Raw genomic sequence first — 24,564 nt, forward strand, 5'->3', positions numbered from 1 at the left:
CCAAATACACAAAATCGTCACAAGAGTATCCAAGGTGAGGTTATATATTGGATCAGCCAATCGGATTGAACTTGATTCTGATTGGCTGATTCCATCAGCCAATCAGAATATTCCTACCTTAATTCCGATTGGCTGATAGAATCCTATCAGCCAATCGGAATTCGAGGGACGCCATCTTGGATGACATCATTTAAAGGAACCGTCATTCGTCGAGTAGGCGTCGGGAGAAGAGGATGTTCCGCGTCGGATGGAAGATGATGGCTCCCGAAGAAAGAAGATTGAAGATGCCGTTGATAGAAGACTTCAGCCGGATCATGGACCTCTTCAGCTCCTGCTTGGATGAAGACTTCAGCTGGATCATGGACCTCTTCAGCTCCCGCTTGGATGATGACTTCAGCCGGATCATGGACCTCTTCAGCCCCCCGCTTGGGCTTGGATCAGGACATCGGAGGAGCTCTTCTGGATCGATCGGTGAACCTGGTATGGTGAAGATAAGGTAGGAAGATCTTCAGGGGCTTAGTGTTAAGTTTATTTAAGGGGGGTTTGGGTTAGATTAGGGGTATGTGGGTGGTGGGTTGTAATGTTGGGGGGGGGGTATTGTATGTGTTTTTTTTACAGGCAAAAGAGCTGAATTCTTTGGGGCATGCCCCGCAAAGGGCCCTGTTCAGGGCTGGTAAGGTAAAAGAGATTTGAACTTTAGTAATTTAGAATAGGGTAGGGCATTTTTTTATTTTGGGGGTCTTTGTTATTTTATTAGGGGGCTTAGAGTAGGTGTAATTAGTTTAAAATTGTTGTAATATTTTTCTGATGTTTGTAAATATTTTTTTATTTTTTGTAACTTAGTTCTTTTTTATTTTTTGTACTTTAGTTAGTTTATTTCATTGTATTTATTTGTAGATATTGTATTTAATTAATGTATTGATAGTGTAGTGTTAGGTTTAATTGTAGGTAATTGTAGGTATTTTATTTAATTAATTTATTGATAGTGTAGTGTTAGGTTTAATTGTAACTTAGGTTAGGATTTATTTTACAGGTAATTTTGTAATTATTTTAACTATTTTAGCTATTGTACCTGGTTAAAATAAATACAAAGTTACCTGTAAAATAAATATAAATCCTAAAATAGCTATAATATAAATATAATTTATATTGTAGCTATATTAGGATTTATTTTACAGGTAAGTATTTAGTTTTAAATAGGAATAATTTATTTAATAAGAGTTAATTAATTTCGTTAGATGTAAATTATATTTAATTTAGGGGGGTGTTAGGGTTAGACTTAGCTTTAGGGGTTAATACATTTATTAGAATAGCGGTGAGCTCCAGTCGGCAGATTAGGGGTTAATGTTTGAAGTTAGGTGTCGGCGATGTTAGGGAGGGCAGATTAGGGGTTAATACTATTTATTATAGGGTTAGTGAGGCAGATTAGGGGTTAATAACTTTATTATAATAGCGGTGCGGTCCGGTCGGCAGATTAGGGGTTAATAAGTGTAGGCAGGTGGAGGCGACGTTGTGGGGGGCAGATTAGGGGTTAATAAATATAATATAGGGGTCGGCGGTGTTAGGGGCAGCAGATTAGGGGTACATAGGGATAATGTAAGTAGCGGCGGTTTACGGAGCGGCAGATTAGGGGTTACAAATAATATACAGGGGTCAGCGATAGCGGGGGCGGCAGAGTAGGGGTTAATAAGTGTAAGGTTAGGGGTGTTTAGACTCGGGGTACATGTTAGAGTGTTAGGTGCAGACGTAGGAAGTGTTTCCCCATAGCAAACAATGGGGCTGCGTTAGGAGCTTAGCGCGGCTTTTTTGCAGGTGTTAGGTTTTTTTTCAGCTCAAACAGCCCCATTGTTTTCTATGAGGGAATCGTGCACGAGCACGTTTTTGAGGCTGGCCGCGTCCGTAAGCATCTCTGGTATCGAGAGTTGCAGTGGCGTTAAATATGCTGTACGCTCCTTTTTTGGAGCCTAACGCAGCCATTCTGTGGACTCTCAATACCAGAGTTATTTTAAAGGTGCAGCCAGAAAAAAGCCAGCTTAGCTACGCGGGTCGTTACCGACAAAACTCTAAATCTAGCCGTTAGAAAATACAAAAAGCAAACACATTGTGGGGTTGATTCCAACCTTTCTGAGATTGGCTTCTAATAACCCTTTTGGACAATATGGGGAGCATGGTTTTTGAGTGATTACAATCCAAATAGATTTGGAAAAAGCCCACAACCACAAATGAGTTATAAATAGAACAGTTCCATAAAAGGTGTTTTTGGTTGTTAAGTCCCGGACTGAAACTTGGAATCCAAATGGAACTGACATATATAATGGACCTTTCCCACCACTTAAGTTTTTTTTAAATTAACGGCTTTGTACAGTGTGTCGGGTAAATAATAATTTACACGTGTGAGATTAACCTATTGTAATCCAAGTCCATACTAATTAGAATATGAATGCCATGGGGGCGAAGCCAGCGCTCAAATGAGATGGCTGCACAAGTGTGAGCTCCGTTAGAGAAAGTGAGCTACTCAAAGGATTCCCGATGTTGGGGCTAAGTAATTTGGCCTGAAATGGATCGTTTGGGCATGCAATAACATATAGAATTGATGACCGGAGTTACTAAGCTGGGTGCCCAACACTGAGCATTATATCGCCCAGAGCGGAAACGCTGTGTAACCGCTAACAACTGCCTGTTACTACGATAGGCCGTAGAGGCACCTGGCGACTGGCAAAACCTGCAGCGCATAGACCCGCAGAGATACAGCGGAGAGACGGCTGCGTTTTGGTAAAGTTCCAGACGATTTCACATAAAAACTACCTCCCAAAGTTTGCCCGTAACCATTGCGGAAATGGAGGACGCAGCGCATACATCCCATCACAGTGAGTAAACCCATAAGTGGGAGATTTTTATACATGCTGATTATGGATGAAGGCGAGAAATCTAAGCTGTATTTGAATAAGTTGTCCTTACATGACATGCCAAGCCACGTTATTGACTTTTGAATATAAAAAGGCACAGGAGTAGCCACGTGGCCCAAGCTTTCATACGCAACATTTTAACGGTGCAAGGTGGAAGCGCTTTATAATTACAAGGTTCACTCTCCGCTTATAAGGCAAAAGGAGGACATAACTATAAGCTGTCTTTACATTTTTATCAATGTGAATGTTACTATGAAAGAGACTCTTTTGTACTGTGTGGTTTTATACTGGGATATCTGACCATTATAAAGAAATGTGCTCAGCGCTCAGTGGCTTGGTCCTGTAACTTGCATATTTACAACATATCTTCTACAACAGAATATGCCATAGTGGATCCTAACACTGGTGAAGGTTGAAATTTTAAGATTTATTGCTGGCTGCAGTAACAAAATTAATTATCTACATTCAATGTCTTGTGTTTGAAGTTAAAAAAGTCTGCTAGAAGGAGAAGGCGGATTGAATAATATAAAGGGCCCCTGCAGGGTGTGTGTAGGTGGCTGAATTCCGTTGGCAATTGGAACTGAGTGATCCGAAAAGGTTATTTTACTGCACACTGAAGAGATTAATTGCCATGTCACCCAAAAAAGGCAACAAGGGAGAGAATCCTGTCAAAAAAAAAAAAAAAATGTGACACCATCAGTGAACAAATTCTTTAAATGCCTTGAATCGTCACAAGGGCCCACTCAGCTGGATTTAGAGTCTAGAGCAGGGCAAGAATCCACATCATCAGACTCAGAACCTGAAAGCCCACATCAAGCTGTAACAGTACCTAAGGCACTTCTAGATTCGTTGCCCTCAAAAAAAGACTTTTCTACTCTAATACAACAGGTCAGAGAGTGTATCCGCAAAGAGATTGCAGATATTAAGAAAGACCTCACTGAAGTGGGAGACAGAGTGGTAAAGCTGGAAGAGTCTACAGCAGCCCAACACATAGTGGTTTTCAATTTCTCAAACAAATTCTCCCAACAAGATGCTACAATTCTTCAACTAGAAAACAAAATAGATGATTTGGAGAATAGGAGCCACAGACACAATATCAGGATGAGAGGGATACCAGAAGAGGTGTCCCCCCAGGACTTGGAACCATATGTGCAAAGTCTACTCGCCTTTTTGTCTGATGAGGGAGATGACTCCTCTTTTGCTCTAGATAGAGTACACAGGGCATTGAGAGCAAAACCCTCAGAGAATCAACCCCCATGAGATGTCATTGTGAAAGTTACCAGCTATCCAATCAAGGAAACACTGATGAAGAAGGCTAGATTGAAACACCGATCAAATTTAAAGGATCAGAGCTGCAACTGTTTGAAGATCTGTCTACAAGAAAACTCCAAAACAGAAGAGATATGTGGCCCCTAACAAATATGTTGCGCCAACTGAACATTCTTTACAGATGGGGCCATCCTTTTAATTTACAGATACAGTGGAAAGGCAGGCGTCTTACATGCAACAACCCAGATGACATCCCATCAGTTTGTAAGGAACTTCACTTGGAACCACCTCCATCGACAGATATCATCAGGCCACAAATGAAAAGACCTCTGCAAAAGGACCTACCTCTACCTCAAAGGCCAGAATGGCAAAAAGTTTCATCAAAAAAGAACAATAAACCTCCTAAACCATATGCGAGAGAGACAGTCACAAGGGACTCTACCTGAACTGGACTCCTGTATGTTTGTTTTCCTCTCTTCCCTTTTTCTTTTTCAGGCAGTTCTGATGCTGTGACCTAGTGAATGTATTAGAGAGGGCTGTCCCTCTTCCTTGCTTAAACTGGAGGAGGAGACTCCTCAACATAGTTCAGGTTGAGAATACAGAGAGGGCGAGACACCGTTCTCAACATCCGTGGTTGGTAAGAGGTTAGGACTTTGTTTCTCCCAGACGTAAGTAGCACATTGGGATATAACTCAGTTTAAGTTTATTATTTTATGTAGCTCCTAAAGTATGTTCACCCCCCAAGAAATTTGAAGCTTTATGCTTCTGTGTTATTGTAATGTTATTGTTCTATATTTTTCGTCTTTATTTTTCCTAGGGTGTGTCCACAAAGGCCTATCTGACAAGCTATACCTATTATACAGAGAGGGTAAGTTAATTTACACAATTTAATGTCAAATGACAAAAGTGGTCCGCAACTACGTATAGTCACCCAGAATGTTCAAGGGTTTAACTGCCCGAATAAAAGGTCTATGGCATTAAGAGATATTTACAAGAGAGGAGGGCAGATTATCCTTCTGCAGGAAACCCACTTCAAAGCAGATAGCGTCCCATAATATTTATCTTCACAATATACACAACATTTTCATAGCACTAACAATAAAAAAAAAACTAATGGAGTGAGTATTCTTTTACATAAGTCCATTCCCTTTAAAGCGTTGCAAATAAATAAGGACAAAGAAGGTAGATATCTAGGAGTCATGGGATTGATGTACGGCAAGCCAGTCACTATAGTTTATTTGTACGCCCCTAATAGACGTCAGGCAGCTTTTATTAATAAAATTAGTGCAAAAATTTTAGAAATCATGAAGGGTCCTCTCATAGTAGGGGGGGACTTAAATACCCCACTAGATCTGAGAGTAGATTGCTCAAGCGCTAAAACCAGTGTACCGCAGAAAGTCCTACAATCATTATGGAGGAATTTCAAGTCCTTAGCTTTGCATGATGCCTGGAGATATTTACACCCAGATAAAAGGGACTTTACCTTTTTCTCTCACCCACATAACGTCCACTCGAGGTTAGATTATATATTAGTAGACCATAGTTCTCTTTATTACATTACACAGTGCCATATAAAACATACTACTTGGTCTGACCATTCTATGGTGGAATGTCTACTGAGATGGCCGTCCATGCCTACTAGGGCCTTCTGCTGGAAATTGGAAGACGCTTTATTATTGGACCCTAAAAATTTAGAGAATTATACTAACTACCTAGACACATATTTTACAATAAACACAAAAGATACTGCTCCAGATATGCTGTGGGAAGCGCATAAAGAGTACATAAGAGGAGAATTTATAAAAACCAGAGCAGTTAGACAAAGGGAAAGCAGGAAAGCATACTCGAATTTGGCCAGGGAAATCTCAGAACTAGACTTTTTGGTAAAAGTGAATCCCGAAAATAACCACCAACAACAACTGCTTGCTGAAAAAAGGAATAAACTAAATGAGCTATTACTCATTGAAACCCAAAGAAAGCAACTGTTTTTAAAACAGAGGTTTTATGGGGAGGGCAACAAGTCAGGGAAGCTTTTAGCGAAAGCATTGAAGAAACAACAGTTGCAGTCCTACATACACTCACTAGACTCACCTTCAGGTAGGTGGGTGGAAGATACGGTGGGCATAGCTAAGCTTTTTCATGACTTCTATCATAGACTTTACAATATCTATCCTGACAGGCCATCTAATTTGCATAAAACTGCTTGTGATAATTATTTGCAAAATATAGATCTCCCACATATTTCAGAAGAGGAAGAGACTATGTTAGAATCACCTATAAGTGTTGAGGAAGTTATGGCAGCTATAGTAGATATTAAACCAAACAAGGCACCTGGCCCTGATGGCTTTACAGCACTCTACTACAAAACATTTAAGACCCAATTGAGCCCCTACCTAGCGGCTCTATTCTCTCACATAGCCAGTGGCCAGGCATTTCCTGACACTATGCTCCAGGCGCATATAACAATACAGATAAATAAAGTAGGGAGGGAATTCAATACTATATATATAGACCCCAAAATAATTAACAATAAATATATAGTGTATAATAGGGTAATCTAACCCATATACTTCTAAATTAGCTAGTTGAAATATAGTGGGGGGTGCTCATTATCTGGGTAACTAGATAGAAAAAACAAAAAAGTAGTGGATAAACCAGAGCACTCTTATATATCAATGAATAAGAATGTAGAACAGTGAGGTAATATGCATTGGGTATGAAATAAAACTTAACATTTAATTGTGTAATTTAAAAAGGTAGTAATAACTACCTGTGTGGTGTATTAAAAGACTGTATTGTGGTACAGTAGAGCTAGCAAGCCTAGGAAAGTATCCTTAAAGACGTAGCTGCATACAATGTAACCATAAATAAACTATATAGAAAGGAGGAAGATAGTCTGCTGCAAAAACACCATAATATGCTCACGGATTGCACTGAAAACTAAATCTAGAAAGAGCCCCACAACAATTATACTAAGCTAGTGCAATGCTGGAGCGGTGTGTATTGCAGCAGAAATTCCAATACAACAATTAGGATAAGGTACAGAGTATAGCGCTAAGAATGTCTGTAAGGCTGCAGAGCTCTAAATTAAGCGCCTGATGCGCATTTCACAATATGCTGGCTTTTTCAAAGGCATATAACAATACTTCTGAAACCTGGAAAGCCAGCTTCTGTGCCAGCAAATTTTCGGCCAATATCCCTGCTAAATGTAGACATTAAAATTTATGCAAAAATCCTAGCTGGAAGATTAAATAAGTTATTACCGAGCCTTCTAGATGGAGACCAGGTGGGGTTTGTACAAAATAGAGAAGCCATAGATAATATAAGTAAAGTTATTACACTTATAGACTATATTAAATCAGTAGGGATTCCGTCGGTCTTTCTGTCGACAGATGCTGAGAAAGCATTGGACAGATTAGACTGGACCTTTCAACACTCCACTTTAACCAAATTCGGCCTACCTCTCAAATTTATTTCCCAAGTTTTTGCGTTATATTCTAACCCCTCAGCTCAAATTAGAGTAAATGGATATTTGTCTGAAGCATTTGAGATTCGCAATGGTTCAAGGCAGGGGTGCCCATTGTCGCCCCTGCTCTTTGTTTTATCCTTGGCACCCCTAGCAGCTAAACTGTGAAACAACCCCAATATAAAAGGAATAGATGTCCTAGATCACTCGTATAAATTGGCTATGTTTGCCGACGATGTTTTGATGACATTATTCTCCCCCGTAGAATCCTTACGTCATGTCCAGAAAGAACTCCGTGCATATGGAGCAGTGTCAAATTTTTTGATTAATCCTTCTAAATCAGAACTTTACCCAATAAATATTCCCATGTACTAGCTGAGATAAGAGAACAATGTCCATTTAAAATTAACATTAAAGCCTTGAAATACTTAGGAGTGTACTTGTCTTCGGACGATGAAAAATTACGTAGCCTAAATTATGGGAAACTTCTAGATGAATTCCAACTTTTAACTTCTAGATGGATGCCTAAACAGAATATATCATGGCTAGGGAGAATTTCAGCAGCAAAAATGACTCTCTTACCGAAAGCACTCTATATAATGCAGGCCCTTCCGATTTCTGGGGTATCCAAATACATTAAAAAAATTACAAAAGGTGCTAAATTCATACATCTGGCAAGGGAAAAAAAAACAGAATGTCACAACACACTATATATACTCCTAGGGAAGGTGGTGGCCTGGGAGTCCCTAATCTAAATTGGTACAAATCAGCCATATCCCTGAGCAGAGTAGTAGACTAGGTTGGTCAAGGTAAACATGCCTTTAAAAAAATAACAATCTTGGAATCACAACTATTAAAAGTAACACATATGGGGGGGTTATGCTGGACACCCATAGAACTGGTTAAAATTAAAGAAGGAAAACCCTATACCATATTCAATAAAACCTGGAATACTCTGAAGTCTCTTAGGGACAAGTTTCCTGGCTTGTCTACACCTTACTCGCCTCTAACTACACTTACAGATAACAAAGACATTGGAGCAAAATGTCTTCTGGCTAGCTCCTCTTCTGGGAAAATAAGTGAGTTTCATGAATTGATTCCTATTTGTGCTTTGGTGGAAAAGGGGAAGATTAGTGATAGACAAAAAATACTAGACCAGGGATTTGAAGGATTTACCAACTGGTTTAGCCTACATCAAGTCAGACATTATATTTCAACCCAGACATAGAAATAATTTCTTTCGTAAACTTACAGCTTTTGAAGAATTATGTTTAAGGGGTAAAACAGTAACAAAGGGCATTATGTCCTCAATATACCAACAACTTCTGTTGGTAAACCTACCAGATAAACCGGCTTATGTCCGGAAGTGGGAGGAAGAGCTGACGGTACAAATCAATCCTAACAATGGAAAAAATGGGCTATGTATACAGCTAGATCTGCACGCTCGAAATTTCAAGGCAGTGGGCACACCCTTTGGTTTTGTTCTTATTTGTTAAAATGTTATAAGTTTTGATTTGTTTTATATGTTGTATTGTCTGACAATATGTAAACCTCAGCTTGTTAAAGATAATTAATAAGGGTCTGTAGACAATCAAGATACTCCTTTGCTATGCAGCTTCTGGACTCTGCTGGACTTTTTTCATGCAAGGAGTGGGAACCAGACTGCTTTTATGTAAGATACGAAATTCTTGAACAAAGCTCTGTTGGTTGATTGGAACCATCCTCACATATTGTATAGTTTGATGATAATGTTATCCTACCTCTTATCATTGTAGAAGCTGTTAAGCATGTGTACAGTCGCTGATATTCTATTGTATGATTGTCTATATTTCATATAAAAATAACATATAAAAAAAAAAAAAAAGAATATGAATGCCATTTGTATATAGCATGATGGATATACTGGCCAGGTTTAGTCAATGAATATATTGACACTTTTAGTATTTTAAAAGTACGTTTTTTTATTATTTCCAGTTATTGAGGAAGCACTGTTTTCCGGTCTGACATCACTGGGCTTTCAAATGGGTTTGTGCCTTTGTTTCTAGGATTTCAATAATGTAGAAGAAAATACTGGAAAATTGTTTGTTGTGAACAGGTTTTGTCTTTGCCTTCACAAAATCACAAGTCCATTCAATCCTGTTTGAAATCCAGGTCACAAAAACACAATCCCATTTGAATGCCTGTTTATGAAGCTAACTTTACTGAAGATAAAACTGGCAATTACAACAATTTTAGGGTGAATTAGAAACAAACATTTACAGAATGGGATTGCTGCATGCCAGATGTTGGGGGTGTAAATTTGTTTTCTTACTTTTCCTGACGATCCCCTCAACCTTATAGGTTACCACTTTTATTTTATCCCCTTTTCCTGCCATTCCATTCTAAAATTGTGAGCTTTTCAGTTCCTGTTAAAAATGGAAGTGCCAAACAATGTAATATTCTACACAGCCATTGGCTGCACACTCTAGTAACCTATTTATAACTGCCCCTAATTGGCCACAGCAGAGAAAGTAACCTAAGTTACAAACTTTACACTTATTTTGTCAATATTTAAACAGCTAATTAAACTTTAAAAAATACATCTGCATGTTATTCTCAGACTAATCTTTTCTTTTAATGCATCATTTGATCTAGCATGTATTTAGTGTTTAAAGTCCCTTCAAATACCTATACATTTGTAAATTTACATGTACATATGCAAATGTGTGTGCTGCCCACTGCAGATGGACTTTACAATAGCAATGAATAGAGGATTAGGGAATCTATACAATATATGCAACTGCATCTCTAAAATGTTGTCTGTGGCCATATCAGAGTGTCTAGCACATGTGCAATATAACTGAATTATTCCAAATTGTCTTGGGATACCTGCAAATATGTCAAAAAGGCCAGTATGGTACTCAAAATAGCACTGAACATGTTCCTTTAAGCTTAGCAATGCAAAACATCTGCAGTAAAAAAAAATTTTTAAAAGCAAATATTCGTAGTCAAACCCATTACTGCTTATGTTTTTTGCATTCATTGCTTGACCAATCAGAGCTAAAACATTATACAGTATTTTGTTATTTGTATAGTTTTATTCTCGCACATCTGAATCATTGTCAAATACAACGAATCTATCACACATTGTAAGTGCAAAATAATTCAGGGTTTTACCTGGTGTATCACAATTTTTCTTTGCTATGACATTGATAGTGGTTCCATTCTCAATCTGGAGAAAAAAATATTCAATAAAAATGTAACTATCAACATGTGTTTCATAATTAGTGATATATATTAAAATTTAACTTGAAATCTATTACAAATGTCATGTAGATGTAACATTTTCTAAGAAACCCTATTGACTGGAAGTTTAAAAATAAATCACAAAACCACTATTGTGGTTAAGTAAAAGGTGAGAGATGTCAATGGTGAGGCTATGAAATCAGTTTCAGAACAAAGTTAGGGGCAGCTTAAAGATCTGGCTTTACTTTATATATAAAATAAATGTTTTACCAGTGATATAAACGGATATGGTAGATGACAAGTTGTTGGACTAGGAAGGGCTCAAAGGTGTATATATACTGTATGCGTGTTGAGTATTTATATATGGGTATGTATGTAGCCAATACCAAGGTGACAGGCTCCCTTCCCAAAAAAAGTATCTCTCAATACATATTAAGAGGCCAATTTATCAAAGGTCTTGCTGACCTGATCCGACAGTGCGGATCAGGTCCGCAAGACCTCTCTGAATGCAGAGAGCAATACACTCTACGTATTCAGCATTGCACCAGCAGCTCACAAGAGCTGCTGGTGCAACGCCGCCCCCTGCAGACTTGCAGCCAATCGGCTGCCAGCATGGAGGGGTCAATGAACCCGATCGAGTACGCTGCTTCATAACCGCTGCTTCATAACTGCTGTTTCTTGCGAGTCTGAAGACTCACCAGAAACACGGGCCCTCAATTCATAGTAGAAAATTAAAGACAATATACACATAGTTATAAGACTTCTAAAAGTGTCAAGTATATAATAATAGTGTCTATTAGACACATACAAAAACACCAATGGCCATTGGATACTGATTAAATATCACCTATAGGAGCTCAGTGTCCTTAAGGTCATTAAAGATCTATATACACAGACTTGTTTCACACTGTCAGTATGATTCCATAAGGTGATTAGTGTCACAGTCTCCAAACCATTATTCAGCTATAATGCTTAAAGGGCCATAATACCCAAATGTTGAAACACTTGAAAGTGATGCAGCATAGCTGTAAAAAGCTGACTAGAAAATATCACCTGAACATCTCTATGTAAAAAAGAAAGATATTTTACCTCAAAAGTTCCTCAGTATCCACCTCCCATTGTAAAGGATTTCTAAGCAGCATTTTAGTGTGTTTGTCCTGGGACATCTGAAGGGACTAGCATCGTGCACTCTCATATTATTTCACCAATCAGGTAAAGGAAGCTTACTATGAAATCTCATGAGAGTTAAGTCAAATCTCATGAGATCACAGTAAGAGTTCATGACCTCAGCACTGCTGATGCTGATTGGCTGCTGTTCATTTCTTCATTTTTTTTAATTTTTTTACCTGCAGCTGGGAGCAGTTGAGTATAACTTTTTACACAGAACTTACTCTGCTGAGCTGAGGAGATTATGAGGTAAAATATCTTCCTTTTTTACATAGAGATGCTCAGGTGATATTTTCCTGTAAGCTTTTTAGAGTAATACTGCATCAGTTTCAAGTGATTTAGCATATGAGTATTATGTCCCTTTAAGTCAGTGCTGAAAAAAGGCAAGCAAACGGTCGTAAGTAGCACAAAAGCAGTTCAAGTGATTATTGCTGTAACAAGAGCAGTTCATGCATATGTAGCCTCAATGAAGCAGGGTATGTCAGTGTGTAGTTTAGTGCAAGCGAAGCGGGTAAAACTTTGCAGTTCATATAACAGCATTAAGGACAACACGTCAGTGAAATACTTCCGTCAATGAGATATACTGTGTCAGGTCGAATGTACATACAACCCCGTCTCTGCGGGTACTACCTACTGAGGGCCGTGCCCTCGCTCAAGGGACCCTTGACCATGGGGTGCAAGTTAACAGCAGTTGAATTTCTCACCAATCTTCACCGCAGATCCACACCGCTGCAGTGTCACTTTCTCCATGTGTCCAATTTGTTTGTCAAGACCGTTTTTGTCAGTAACATACCTCGCTTCAGTTGTATCCTCCTGCAGGCTTCATGTGTACAATGCGAGACTGTGATCCTTTAAAGGTCAGAGGTGTGCTGGAATAGCTCGGTCGGCCTAACCGAGCTTGTTGAACAAACAGTGCAGATACACAACACGTGTTTCGCAGCTGGGAGAATTCTATGTGGCTTTCTCAAACGTAACTTCTCATTGGTGGTTCTTCCTCCCGGGAATTTAAGCTGATTCAAAAGTTCCTTGTGCAGTAACTTCCTGTCTAGTCAGACACTATTGTAAAGGTGGTATTTTTTGTTACCATATTATATACAACTGAAGCGAGGTATGTTACTGAGGAGAAGGGTCTTGGCAAACAAATTGGACACACGGAGAAAGTGACACTGCAGCGGTGTGGATCCGCTGTGAAGATTGGTGAGAAATTCAACTGCTGTTTACTTGCACCCCATGGTCAAGGGTCCCTTGGGCGAGGGCACGGCCCTCAGTAGGTAGTACCCGCAGAGACGGGGGATGTATGTACATTCGACCTGACACAGTATATCTCATTGACGGAAGTATTTCACTGACGTGTTGTCCTTAATGCTGTTATATGAACTACAAACTTTAACCCACTTCGCTTGCACTAAACTACACGCTGATATACCCTGCTTTATTGAGGCTACATATGCATGAACTGCTCTCGTTACAGCAATAATCACTTGAACTGCTTAACTGTTTTTGTGCTACTTACGAACTTTTGTTTGCCTTTTTTCAGCACTGATTTAAGGATTAGAGCTGAATAATGGTTTGGAGACTGTGACACTAATCACCTTATGGAATCATACTAACAGTGTGAAACAAGTCTGTGTATATGGCCTTAAGGTGATAGGCAATATTTAATCAGTTTCCAATGGTCATTGGTGTTTTTCTATGTGTTTAATAGACACTATTCTTATATACTTGCCATTTTTAGAAGTCTTATAACTATGTGTATATTGTCTCTAATTTTCTACTATGAATTAAATGTGTTTAATTGCATATTTAATATGTATTGAGAGATACTTTTTTTGGGAAGGGAGGCTGTCACCTTGGGATTGGCCACTACCACACACATTACCTTGAGGTTTACATCTTTCAATTATAGATTTATTTTTCTATGTGTAAGTAGGACATACTTTTCTTTATCTGGTCTATTTTCTTTTCTTCTGACTTTTTCTTCATTAATTTTTGCACACACACACACACACATATATATATATATATATATATATACACATAATGTATATATGCATATATATATATATATATATATATATATATATATATATATATATATAGTGAAGATTGGAGTAGCCGTGTTAGTCCAGTAGATAAGATGCTCAAAAATCAAAGTTTTGCAGTATGTTAGTCCAATAAAAAAGGTATCACTGCATACTGCAATACTATATATATATATATATATATATATATATATATATATATATATATATATATACCCACACATACATATACATCTTTATAGCCCACCATATTATCATATACCATATCCCTTTAACTGTATGTTTAAATATTGATTTTATTAATAAACCTGTATGTAATTTCCATTATCTTACCTTGTAATGTTCAATGGTATTTAACTTTATTATACCACCCTCCATGACAACAGAGGAAGCATCCACGTCTAGGAGATCCGTGTATTGCTGACCATGATGAAACACTGAGCAAAAAATAAACGCGCATTTGTTATGTTTGTTATTAACAAATATTTAATTTTCTTTAGCTCATTGACTTTTTCAGCCTGTTTCATTTATCTTCAAAGGCATCAACCTGAACTTCTTAAGAGGTACTAAATAATTCCTATTTAAACTAAATACATACTTACTGGTGAAATAAAACTCTTTTTCTGCCCAAGCCCTAATCTAAAAATAAAAACCCACTCCAAAACAAAAAAAATACATTACACAAAATAACAAACAATTTATCAAAAATAATAAAAATTATTCCTATTCTAATACCCATTTAAAAAAAAAAAACACCCCAAAATAAAAAACCTAATCTAGAATAAATTACCAATAGCCCTTAAAAGGGTGTTTTGTAGGGCATTGCCCTAAGTTAAACAGCTCTTTTACCTGAATTTATTTTTTACAAAGACCCACTAACATTACAAACCCCCACCCCCCCAAACCCACAAAAAAAATCTAAAAAAACTAATCTACCCATTGCCCTTAAGATGGGCATTGCCCTGAAAAAGGGCATTTAGCTCTTTTGCTGCCCAAATCCTAATCTAAAAAAAAAATCAACCAAAAAACCCTTAAAAAACCCTAACACTAACCCCTGACGATCCACTTACAGTTTTTGAAGTTCCACTTGAACGATCTTCATCCAGGCGGCGAGAAGTCTTCATCCAGGTGGCCTCTTCTATCTTCATCTATGCGGCGAGAAGTCTTCAACCAGACAACCTTTTCTATCTTCATCCAGGCGGCGAAGTCCTCATACAGGCGGCGAGAAGTCTTCATCCAGGTGGCCTCTTCTATCTTCATCCAGGCGGCATCCAGGGCAATGGGTAAATTAGTTTTTTTCGAATTAGGTTTTTTATTTTGGGGGGTTGGTTGGGTGGTGGGTTTTACTGTTGGGGGGGGTCTTTGTATGTTTTTCAGGGTAAAGAGCGGATATCTTTGGGGCAATGTCCCACAAAAGGCCCTATTTGTAGTTTATTGTAGGCTAGTTTTTTTTTTTTTTTTTGGGTGGGCTTTTTTATTTTTATAGGGCTATTAGATTAGGCATAATTATTTTTTATTGTGGATAATTTCATTTGTTATTTTTCGTCATTTAGTGTTTATTTTTTGTAATTTAGTATTTTTTATTTTTTTGTAATTAGATACTTTGTAATTTTTATAGTAGTGCTATGATTTTTTTATTGTGTAGTTTAGTTTTTTTTAATTGGTAGTTAAATTTTAGTTTAATATTTATATTAGTTTAATTGTTAGTTTAAATTTAGTTCTTTTAATTTGACAGGTAAGTTTTAATTTAATTTAAGATAGGGAAATTGTCATTTTAATATTAGGGGGTGTTAGGGTTACGTTAGGTTTAGGGTTATGGTTAGGTCTAGGGGTTACTAGTTTAATTTAGTTAATTGCGATTTTGGGGGCTTTTGGTTTAGGGGTTAATAGTTTACTTTAGAATCTTTAATAGTGGGGGGGCGGAGCCAACTGCAGAGCTGATAGGACGTGTTCTGGTGCAGCTCCTGGGCCCAAGATCTTAATTTAGAGGTCTTTCCACATTTTAAAGTGATCTTCTTAAATCCAGAACCTATATGAATAGACCTAAGAACTGACAACGTATCTCTAGGAACCTTTAGGGGTCCGGAGAGACTGCACCGGCCTGCCACCACAGCTATTCACTATAGAGCTGGGAGAGGGAGCCGCCATCTTGCAGACCCCTAGCTATCTACTCCACTCACAGGCAGCTGTCCACCTCCTATCTATCAAGGGTCCCGACCTATCCTGCACTATGATGACTTTGTATTATTTTTTGGAGGAGTTGAGGTCCCTGCTTGAAGACCACCACGCTAGTCTAGCTGACAAACTGTACGCTGCTCCTCAAAAAGATGGCGGTTGTCGATCTCGGCAGCATAACCTTGCTGAGCCTACCTTCAGTGTACGAGATGGGGGTGACGCTGCGGGGCCCCGGTGCTTTCCCCCTGACTGCAGCACAGCAATGAAGGAACGGACAGGCGATGCATCAAAAGAGCCAGGTCATCCTGTTATTCCAGCGGCCAATGGGGCAGTAAGCACTACCGCAGCTGCGGACATCTTCCCTCGCACCAGTACAACCCCTCCTGCAGCTCCCAATTCAGGCCTGGCTCACGGACATAATAGCGGGTCCCAGAAACTAAGCAGCGCAATTCTAGATATAGCCCGTGTTGCTCCATATACCTCCCTCCACGCCTCAGAACAACAACCACTGACTCCATCACAAGGTGACATATTGCTTTCGCCTAGTAAAGCAAACTTCACCTGTCCTAGCGCAATGAAACCCGGGCATACGACTTCCAATTTGCTTCAAAAGCGTGGAATTGGATAATTTGTCAAAAGCATTACTTCCCTGCAAAGAGCGGATTATTGGGGATGTGTATGTTAGACTGGAAATAGGAACTGAAATGAGAAGCTTGTGGCTTAACTTTGTGATGTTGGAAAAGCGCAGGAGTGGGCTAAGTAGCTGGCTCACTTGTGAGTTTAGCTTCCGACCAGACAACATATAAGGAGCCACATTTATTTTCTGGATAAGCTGCTTGAACTAAACTAGAGAGATAATATGTGACACTAGCTATGCCATCACAGATGTGTAGAATTGTCTCAGAGCCTTTTTATAGTACAGCCTAGCAACCTGTTGTTTGGTCCTCAGTATTGTCCCCAGGACTATGTTGCTACACTTATCGCATCTGGACACGGACACACTATTTTGCAGTTTGTTTTTTTTTATGCATCTTAAATACCATTGTATTCTGTTGACACGCTGGACTCTGTTTTATTATATACTAGTTAAATTATTCTGTGTGATGACAACGATATCTGTAAGCTCTGGTAGTGAATAGGGATGAGAAGGATTCTCTAGCACAGGGCAGCTCCATTTAATTTACACAGCTCAGTTTTATGTTTAAATTGTTTATAGCTTATCTACACCCACTGGGGAGTTAATGGAAATTAAATGTAATGCTTTTCCTACACACCTCTGTACATATTTCAATGGGGCTAGATTATCACCCCAGATACTACTATATTAGGGTGCAATATTGACAATTTAACTTCTAAGCTCCACAAAATTGTCTGCCCCCTTTTGTTTATTATTCTGTATTTACAGGCTCCTCATTGTTTCCTTGCACCTACCATGATATAAATAGAATTTCAATATTTCATCACATAATCCTTCTATGTCTGTAGGTTTTCTTTTTTACATATCTTATATATATGCATGGAGTTTAGGTGAAGTTTGTGCACATGACATCTCGCTGCCAGTGGCCAGGGCAGTGTGATACCTATATTTTACAACTATGTAGCTCCATAGCATAGTTTCGGACATAGTTCTGCACCATAATGCAGATTAATGTACATAAGTAATGTTCTTATTTTTTTTTACTTTATGTTTATGTTCTAGTCATGTTCCCAGCATTCTCTCTACAATTGTGTATAACCACGGCAAACACATGTGACTTCTATATTAACTATATCTGAACATATATGTCGGAGTGCTGTAATCATACTACCTACTATTACCTATACTATGTGCAAATTTCCGTTACTCCAGGATGACTTGTTTTCTGATGCAGGCTGGACCTGCACTTGTATTTAACTATACAATTTCTCGCCCTTTCATTTAATACTAGAGTTGCAATACCCCCGTTATCTGCACCATATTAGACTCTTAGGTCTCAGTACACGGAATGTAGCCTTCGCCCATGCCCAGTTAGTTTCCCACATAGATATAATACTATGCTTTATTGTAACCTGTCTATTCTAAGTTAAGATGCAGTGGTTTATCTCACCCTTTTTTAGCAATGTGCGACTCTCCGTCATACCTCTTTTAATCTACTTAAATTCCCACCTCCCCCCCCCATAGTCTCATACAATATACCTCCTACAGGAGGGTTCACTATGCGGTTTTTCTAGTTTGTACCACACCCTTTCTACTATCTTCATATGTTCATCTTGCAGTGCACCATAAAATTGTCCATAGTTCCCCTTCATGGAATAACAAGATTGTTTAACATTAGCATTACTAATAACTTGTTCACAGCTATTGCATTTAACGCAACTTATAATATACTTAGGAAAACAATTCCTCTTCCATGGTTTCTTTAACCTTGCGGGGTCTATGAATAGCTCCACCTGTTATTCGAGGAAATCATATTTGTTTAAAAAAAAAAAGAGGTACTTCCTTTATATTGTACTATTTTATTTTTGCCGTTTCACACTCCTCGCTATTAAGTGTTGTAATTGTCTTTACATGTGAATCCCAGGCAAATTGTTGTTCCTACCTTGATGTACTTGACTATATTATTGTATTGCACCTGTTGAATACCTCAATAAAAAATTCATTTTAAAAAAAAAAAAAAGAATATTTAATAGTGGGGGGCTTGTGGTTTAGGGGTTAAAAGGTTTATTATAGTGGTGGCGGTGTAGGGCTTAATAACTTTAGTACAGTGGGGGCGATGTGGGCGGACGGCAGATTAGGGGTTAATAATATTTAAATAGTGTTTGTGATGCGGGAGGGCGGCGGTTTAGGGGTTAACTTTATTATAGTGGTGATAATGTCGGGAAGCGGCAAGATAGGGGTTAATAATTATTTTTAGTTGCGGCGATAGTGGGGGCCAGATTAGGGGTTAATAGGTTTTTTTATAGCATTTGCGATGCGAGAGGGCCTCGGTTTAGGGGTTAATAGGTAGTTTATGGGTGTTTAGTGCACTTTGTAACTTTAATTATGAGTTTTATGTTACAGTTTTGTAGCGTAAAACTCATAACTACTGCTTTTAGATTGCAGAACGGATCGTATCGGTATAGGTTGCAACGCAAGCTTTTTAGCCTCTCCTCAAAACGCGTAATGGCAGCGCTATGGAAGTGCCATGAAAAAACATAATTTTTACGTGTGCAGGACTGACGTTGCGGTACAGGCTAAAAGGCTTGCTATACCGACAAGACTTGTAATGGCTGCGGTGCTGTTTTAATGCTGAAATTACCCTTTTTTCAGCGTTAAAACCCGAACGCACAACTCGTAATCTATCTGATAACAGTATTGCTTAGTAGGTGTTTTTTTATAAAGCAGTTTTTGCTTAAATATAAAGGTTTAATAAAACTTGAAAAATGCTGTATTGAAGGATGTTATCGCTGAGAATAGTGGGGATTGTAGTTTCAGATATTGGTATGTATGGTGCTGCGCATATATATATAAAATAGCTGCATAATACTGCAGTTGTAGTTAAATGGGCGCTAAACCCATTTTTTAAATGTAATGATTCAGATAGAACATGCAATTTTAAGCAACTTTCTCATTTACTCCAATTATCAATTTTTCTTCATTCTCTTGCTATCATTATTCAAAAAGTAGGAATGTAAAGCTTAATAGCCGGCTCATTTTTGGTTCTGAACCTGGGTAATGCTTGCTTATTGGTTTGCCAAATGTAGCCACCAATAAGGAAACACTATCCATGGTGCTGAACCTAAAATGGGCTGGCTCAGAAGCTTAACATTCTTGCTTTTTAAATAAAGATAGCAAGAGAACGAAGAAAATTTGATAATAGAAGTAAGAGAGAAAGTTGCTTAAAAAGACATGCTCTACCTGAATCACTAAAGAAAAAAATTGGGTTTAGTGCCTCTTTAACTACAACTGCAGTATTATGCAACAATCCCCACTATTCTCAACTATCACATCCTGCAATACAGTATTTTTTAAGTTGTATTAAACCTTTATATGTAAGCAACAACTGCTTAATAAAAAACACCTTCTAAGTAATACTATGAGGCCTATTTATCAAGCCGTCAACCGCAAATACGCTGGTATTCCGCAGCGTAATTGTGGCGAGCTTGATTCCCCTTATTTATCAAAGCCTACAGACCGGAAAAAGTTGAAATTTGTGACGTAACATACGATCCGCCGGTCTCAGTCCGACACAGATCGATGCTTACGTCATTGCAGATGTTCCGAATACAAATTCGGCACTATCTGACAACTTTTGCAAGTTATCAAATATCTAACAGGTACGCTCACCAATATTCCGGCCCAGCGTACCTGCTTTTCAATCACCCGCCCTTTAGGCCGCGGATGCTAAAGGAATCAATGGGAGTCTGAAAGCAGCGAAAGCTTATGTTTGCTACTGCCTGATACCCCATTGATTCCTATGGGAGAATAAAAGTTATGTTTACACCTAACACCCTAACATAATCCCCGAGTCTAAACACCCCAAATTTGCCGCCCCGACACCGCTGCCACCTACATTATACTTATTAACCCCTAAGCTGCCGCCCGCCACCGCCACCACCTACATTATACTTATTAACCCCTAATCTGCCGCGCCCTACAACGCCGCCACCTACATTATACTTATTAACCCCTAATCTGCTGCCCCAACACCGCCGTTACCTACATTATACTTATTAACCCCTAATCTGCTGCCCTGACACCGCCGCCACCTACATTATACTTATTAACCCCTAATCTGCACCCCCTACACCACCGCCACTTACATTATACTTATTAACCCCTAATCTACCACCCTGACACCGGCGCCACCTACATTATATTTATTAACCCCTAATCTAACGCCCAACATCACCGCCACCTACATAATGTTATTAACCGCTATCCCGCCGCTCCCGGAGCCCACCACAACTAAATAAATTTATTAAACCCTAAACCCCTGGCCTCCCACATCACTAGCACTTACTAAACCTATTAACCCCTAAAACGCCAGCCCCCCACATCGCCATAAACTAAATTAACCTATTAACCCCTAAACCTAACAACCCGCTAACTTTATATTAAATATTAACTCATCCCTATCTTATAATAAATTAAAACTTACCTTTAGATTTAAATTAAACTATATTAAACTAATAATTAACCTACCCTAACTATTATACTAAAATTACATTAAACTATATTAAACTAATAATAAACCTACCCTAACTATTATACTAAAATTACATTAAACTATATTAAACTAATAATTAACCTACCCTAACTATTATACTAAAATTACATTAAACTATATTAAACTAATAATTAACCTACCCTAACTATTATATTAAAATTACAATAAACTATATTAAACTAATAATGAACCTACCCTAACTATTATACTAAAATTACATTAAACTATATTAAACTACTAATTAATCTACCCTAACAGTTATACTAAAATTACATTAAACTACAAGTTAACCCTACTCAAATAATTTAAATCTACAATTAAAAATTACAAAGTTACAAAAAACTAACAACTAAGTTACAAAAAATAACAAACACTAAGTTACAAAAAAATAAAAACTAAGTTACACAAAATAAAAAATAAATAATCACATATTTAAACTAATTACACCTAATCTAAGAGCCCTATAAAAATAAAAAAGCCCCTCCAAAATAAAAAAAAAAGCCTAGCCTACAATAAACAACCAATGGCCCTTAAAAGGGCCTTTTGCGGGACATTGCCCCAAAGAAATCAGCTCTTTTACCTGTAAAAAAAATAATAATACAAATACTTCCCCAACAGTAAAACCCACCACCCACACAACCAAACCCTCCAAATAAAAACATAATCTAAAAAACCTAGGCTCCCTAAGACCAAACCCTAATCTAAAATTAAAACCCACCCAATAAACCCTTAAAAAATCTAACACTAACCCCCGAAGAGCCACTTACAGTTTCTGAAGAGCCGATATCCATCCTCAACGAAGCGGCAGAAGTCCTCATCAAAGCCGGCAGAAGTCTTCATCCAAGCGGGCCGATGTCTTCATCCAACCAGGCAGAAGTCTTTATCCAGACGGCATCTTCTATCTTCATCCATCCGGCGTCCTTTAGATTCCTATTGGCTGTTGCAATCAGCCAATAGGATTGAGCTTTCATCCTATTGGCTGATCCAATCAGCATTCTATTGGCTATTCGAATCAGCCAATAGAATGCAAGCTCAATACGATGAAAGCTCAATCCTATTAGCTTATTGAAACAGCCAGTAGGATTTTTTCAACCTTAATTCTGATTGGCTGATAGAATTCTATCAGCAAATTGGAATCTAAGGGACGCCATCTTGGATGACGTCATTTAAAGGAACCTTCATTTGGAAGAAGACGTTGCAAGAAGAGGATGCTCCATGCCGGATGTCTTGAAGATGGAGCCGCTCCGCGCCGAATGGATGAAGATATAAGATGTCGTCTGGATGAAAACTTCTGCGGGCTTGGATGAAGACTTCGGCCGCTTGGATGAAGACTTCTAATGGCTTCGATGAGGACTTCTGCCGCTTCGTTGAGGATGGATGTTGGCTCTTCAGAAACTGTAAGTCGATCTTCGGGGGTTAGCGTTAGGCTTTTTTAAGGGTTTATTGGGTGGGTTTTAATTTTAGATTAGGGTTTGGGCTTTTGAAAAAGAGCTAAATACCCTTTTAAGGGCAATGCCCATACAAATGCCCTTTTCAGGGCAATGGGGAGCTTAATTTTTTTAGTTAGGTTTTTATTTGGGGGGTTTGGTTGTGTGGGTGGTGGGTTTTACTGTTGGGGGGTATTTTTATTTTTATTTACAGGTAAAAGAGCTGATTTATTTGGGGCAATGCCCCGCAAAAGGCCCTTTTAAGGGCCATTGGTAGTTTATTGTAGGCTAGGGTTTTTTTTATTTTGGGGGCCTTTTTTATTTTTATAGGGCTCTTAGATTAGGTGTAATTAGTTTAAATATTTGATAATTTATTTTTATTTTGTGTAACTTATTGTTTTTTTTTTTTTGTAACATAGTGTTTGTTATTTTGTGTAACTTAGCTGTTAGTTTTTTGTACCTTTTTAATTTTTAATAGTAGATTTCAATTATTTGAGTAGGGTTAGATATGTAAAAAAATGTTAAATATGTAATATAGTTAATTTAATTTGTAGTTTATTGTAATTTTAGTATAACAGTTAGGGTAGATTAATTATTAGTTTAATATAGTTTAATGTCATTTTAGTATAATAGGGTAGGTTCATTATTAGTTTAATATAGTTTAATTTAAATCGAAAGGTAAGTTTTAATTTATTATAAAATAGGAATGAGTTAATATTTAATATAAAGTTAGCTGATTGTTAGGTTTAGGGGTCAATAGGTTAATTTAGTTTATGGCGATGTGGAGGGCTGGCGGTCTAGGGGTTAATAGGTTTAGTAATTGGCAGTGATGTGGGAGGCCAGAGGTTTAGGGGTTAATACATTTATTTAGTTGTGGCGGGGTCTGGGAGCATCGGAATAGGGGTTAATAAGTTTATTAGAGTTGTGGTGGTGTTCAGGGAGCAGCGGGATAGGGGTTAATACATTTATTTAGTTGCGGTGGGCTCCGGAAGCAGAGGGATAGGGGTCAATACATTTAGTTAGTTGCGGCGATGTCGGGGAGCAGCGGGATAGGGGTTAAAAAGTTTATTAGAGTTGCGGTGGGCTCCGGGAGCAGCGGGATGGGGGTTAATAACTTTATTTAGTTGCGGCGGGGTCGGGGAGCAGCAGGATAGGGGTTAAACAGTTTAGTATAGAGACGGTGTTTAGTGACAGGATATAAATAAAGCTGTGAAAAAGCCCCGTACTTGGTGGGCAGCTTTTTGACGGATTTTTTGTTAAATATGGCGAGAGTATTCAGGTCTGCGGCCGCGATGTTAGGTGATGTCAGGCAAGCATATTGGTGCCGTTGAATGCAAGTAAGTTGTCGGCTTGATAAGTAGGCCTCTATATTTGTTAATAGCTAAGTAAAATATTCCTTTTCAACACTTAATAGATCCAAAACTATTTTGAAGACTTTTTTTAATCTGTTATTCAGAGTAGTTTCGTTTCTGAATCGTGACAGAAAAATATTGGGTTTAGTAGCCCTTTAAAGTTCTCAAGACAGTTCAATGCTATATGATGTTTTCAGGTTCTTGAAATTTTAGTTTTGTAGGCACTCTCAGTGATTTGGTTTTTAAGTAAATTGCTTGAAAACTTTTGTAGCTATTGTATTGAAAAAAAAGTATGTTTCCTTTATCTTAACACTAAAATTAGCCAAAAATGCAACACAAAACAGCA

At 38.1% G+C, this 24,564-nt stretch overlaps 1 protein-coding gene across 1 annotated transcript in view; it reads right to left on the reverse strand.

The window, feature by feature from the left end:
- PLXNC1 (plexin C1) overlaps positions 1-24,564 on the reverse strand; it is a 483,607-nt gene that overhangs the window by 84,345 nt on the left and 374,698 nt on the right. The window contains exons 23-24 of the mRNA XM_053716896.1: positions 14,409-14,512; positions 10,798-10,852 (exon numbers count right to left, since the gene is read on the reverse strand). Coding sequence (XP_053572871.1) covers positions 10,798-10,852; positions 14,409-14,512 — 159 coding nt within the window. The remainder of the gene's footprint in view (positions 1-10,797; positions 10,853-14,408; positions 14,513-24,564) is intronic.

This window comes from Bombina bombina, chromosome 6 (assembly GCF_027579735.1).
Source record: "Bombina bombina isolate aBomBom1 chromosome 6, aBomBom1.pri, whole genome shotgun sequence".
NCBI classification, from domain to species: Eukaryota; Metazoa; Chordata; class Amphibia; order Anura; family Bombinatoridae; genus Bombina; species Bombina bombina.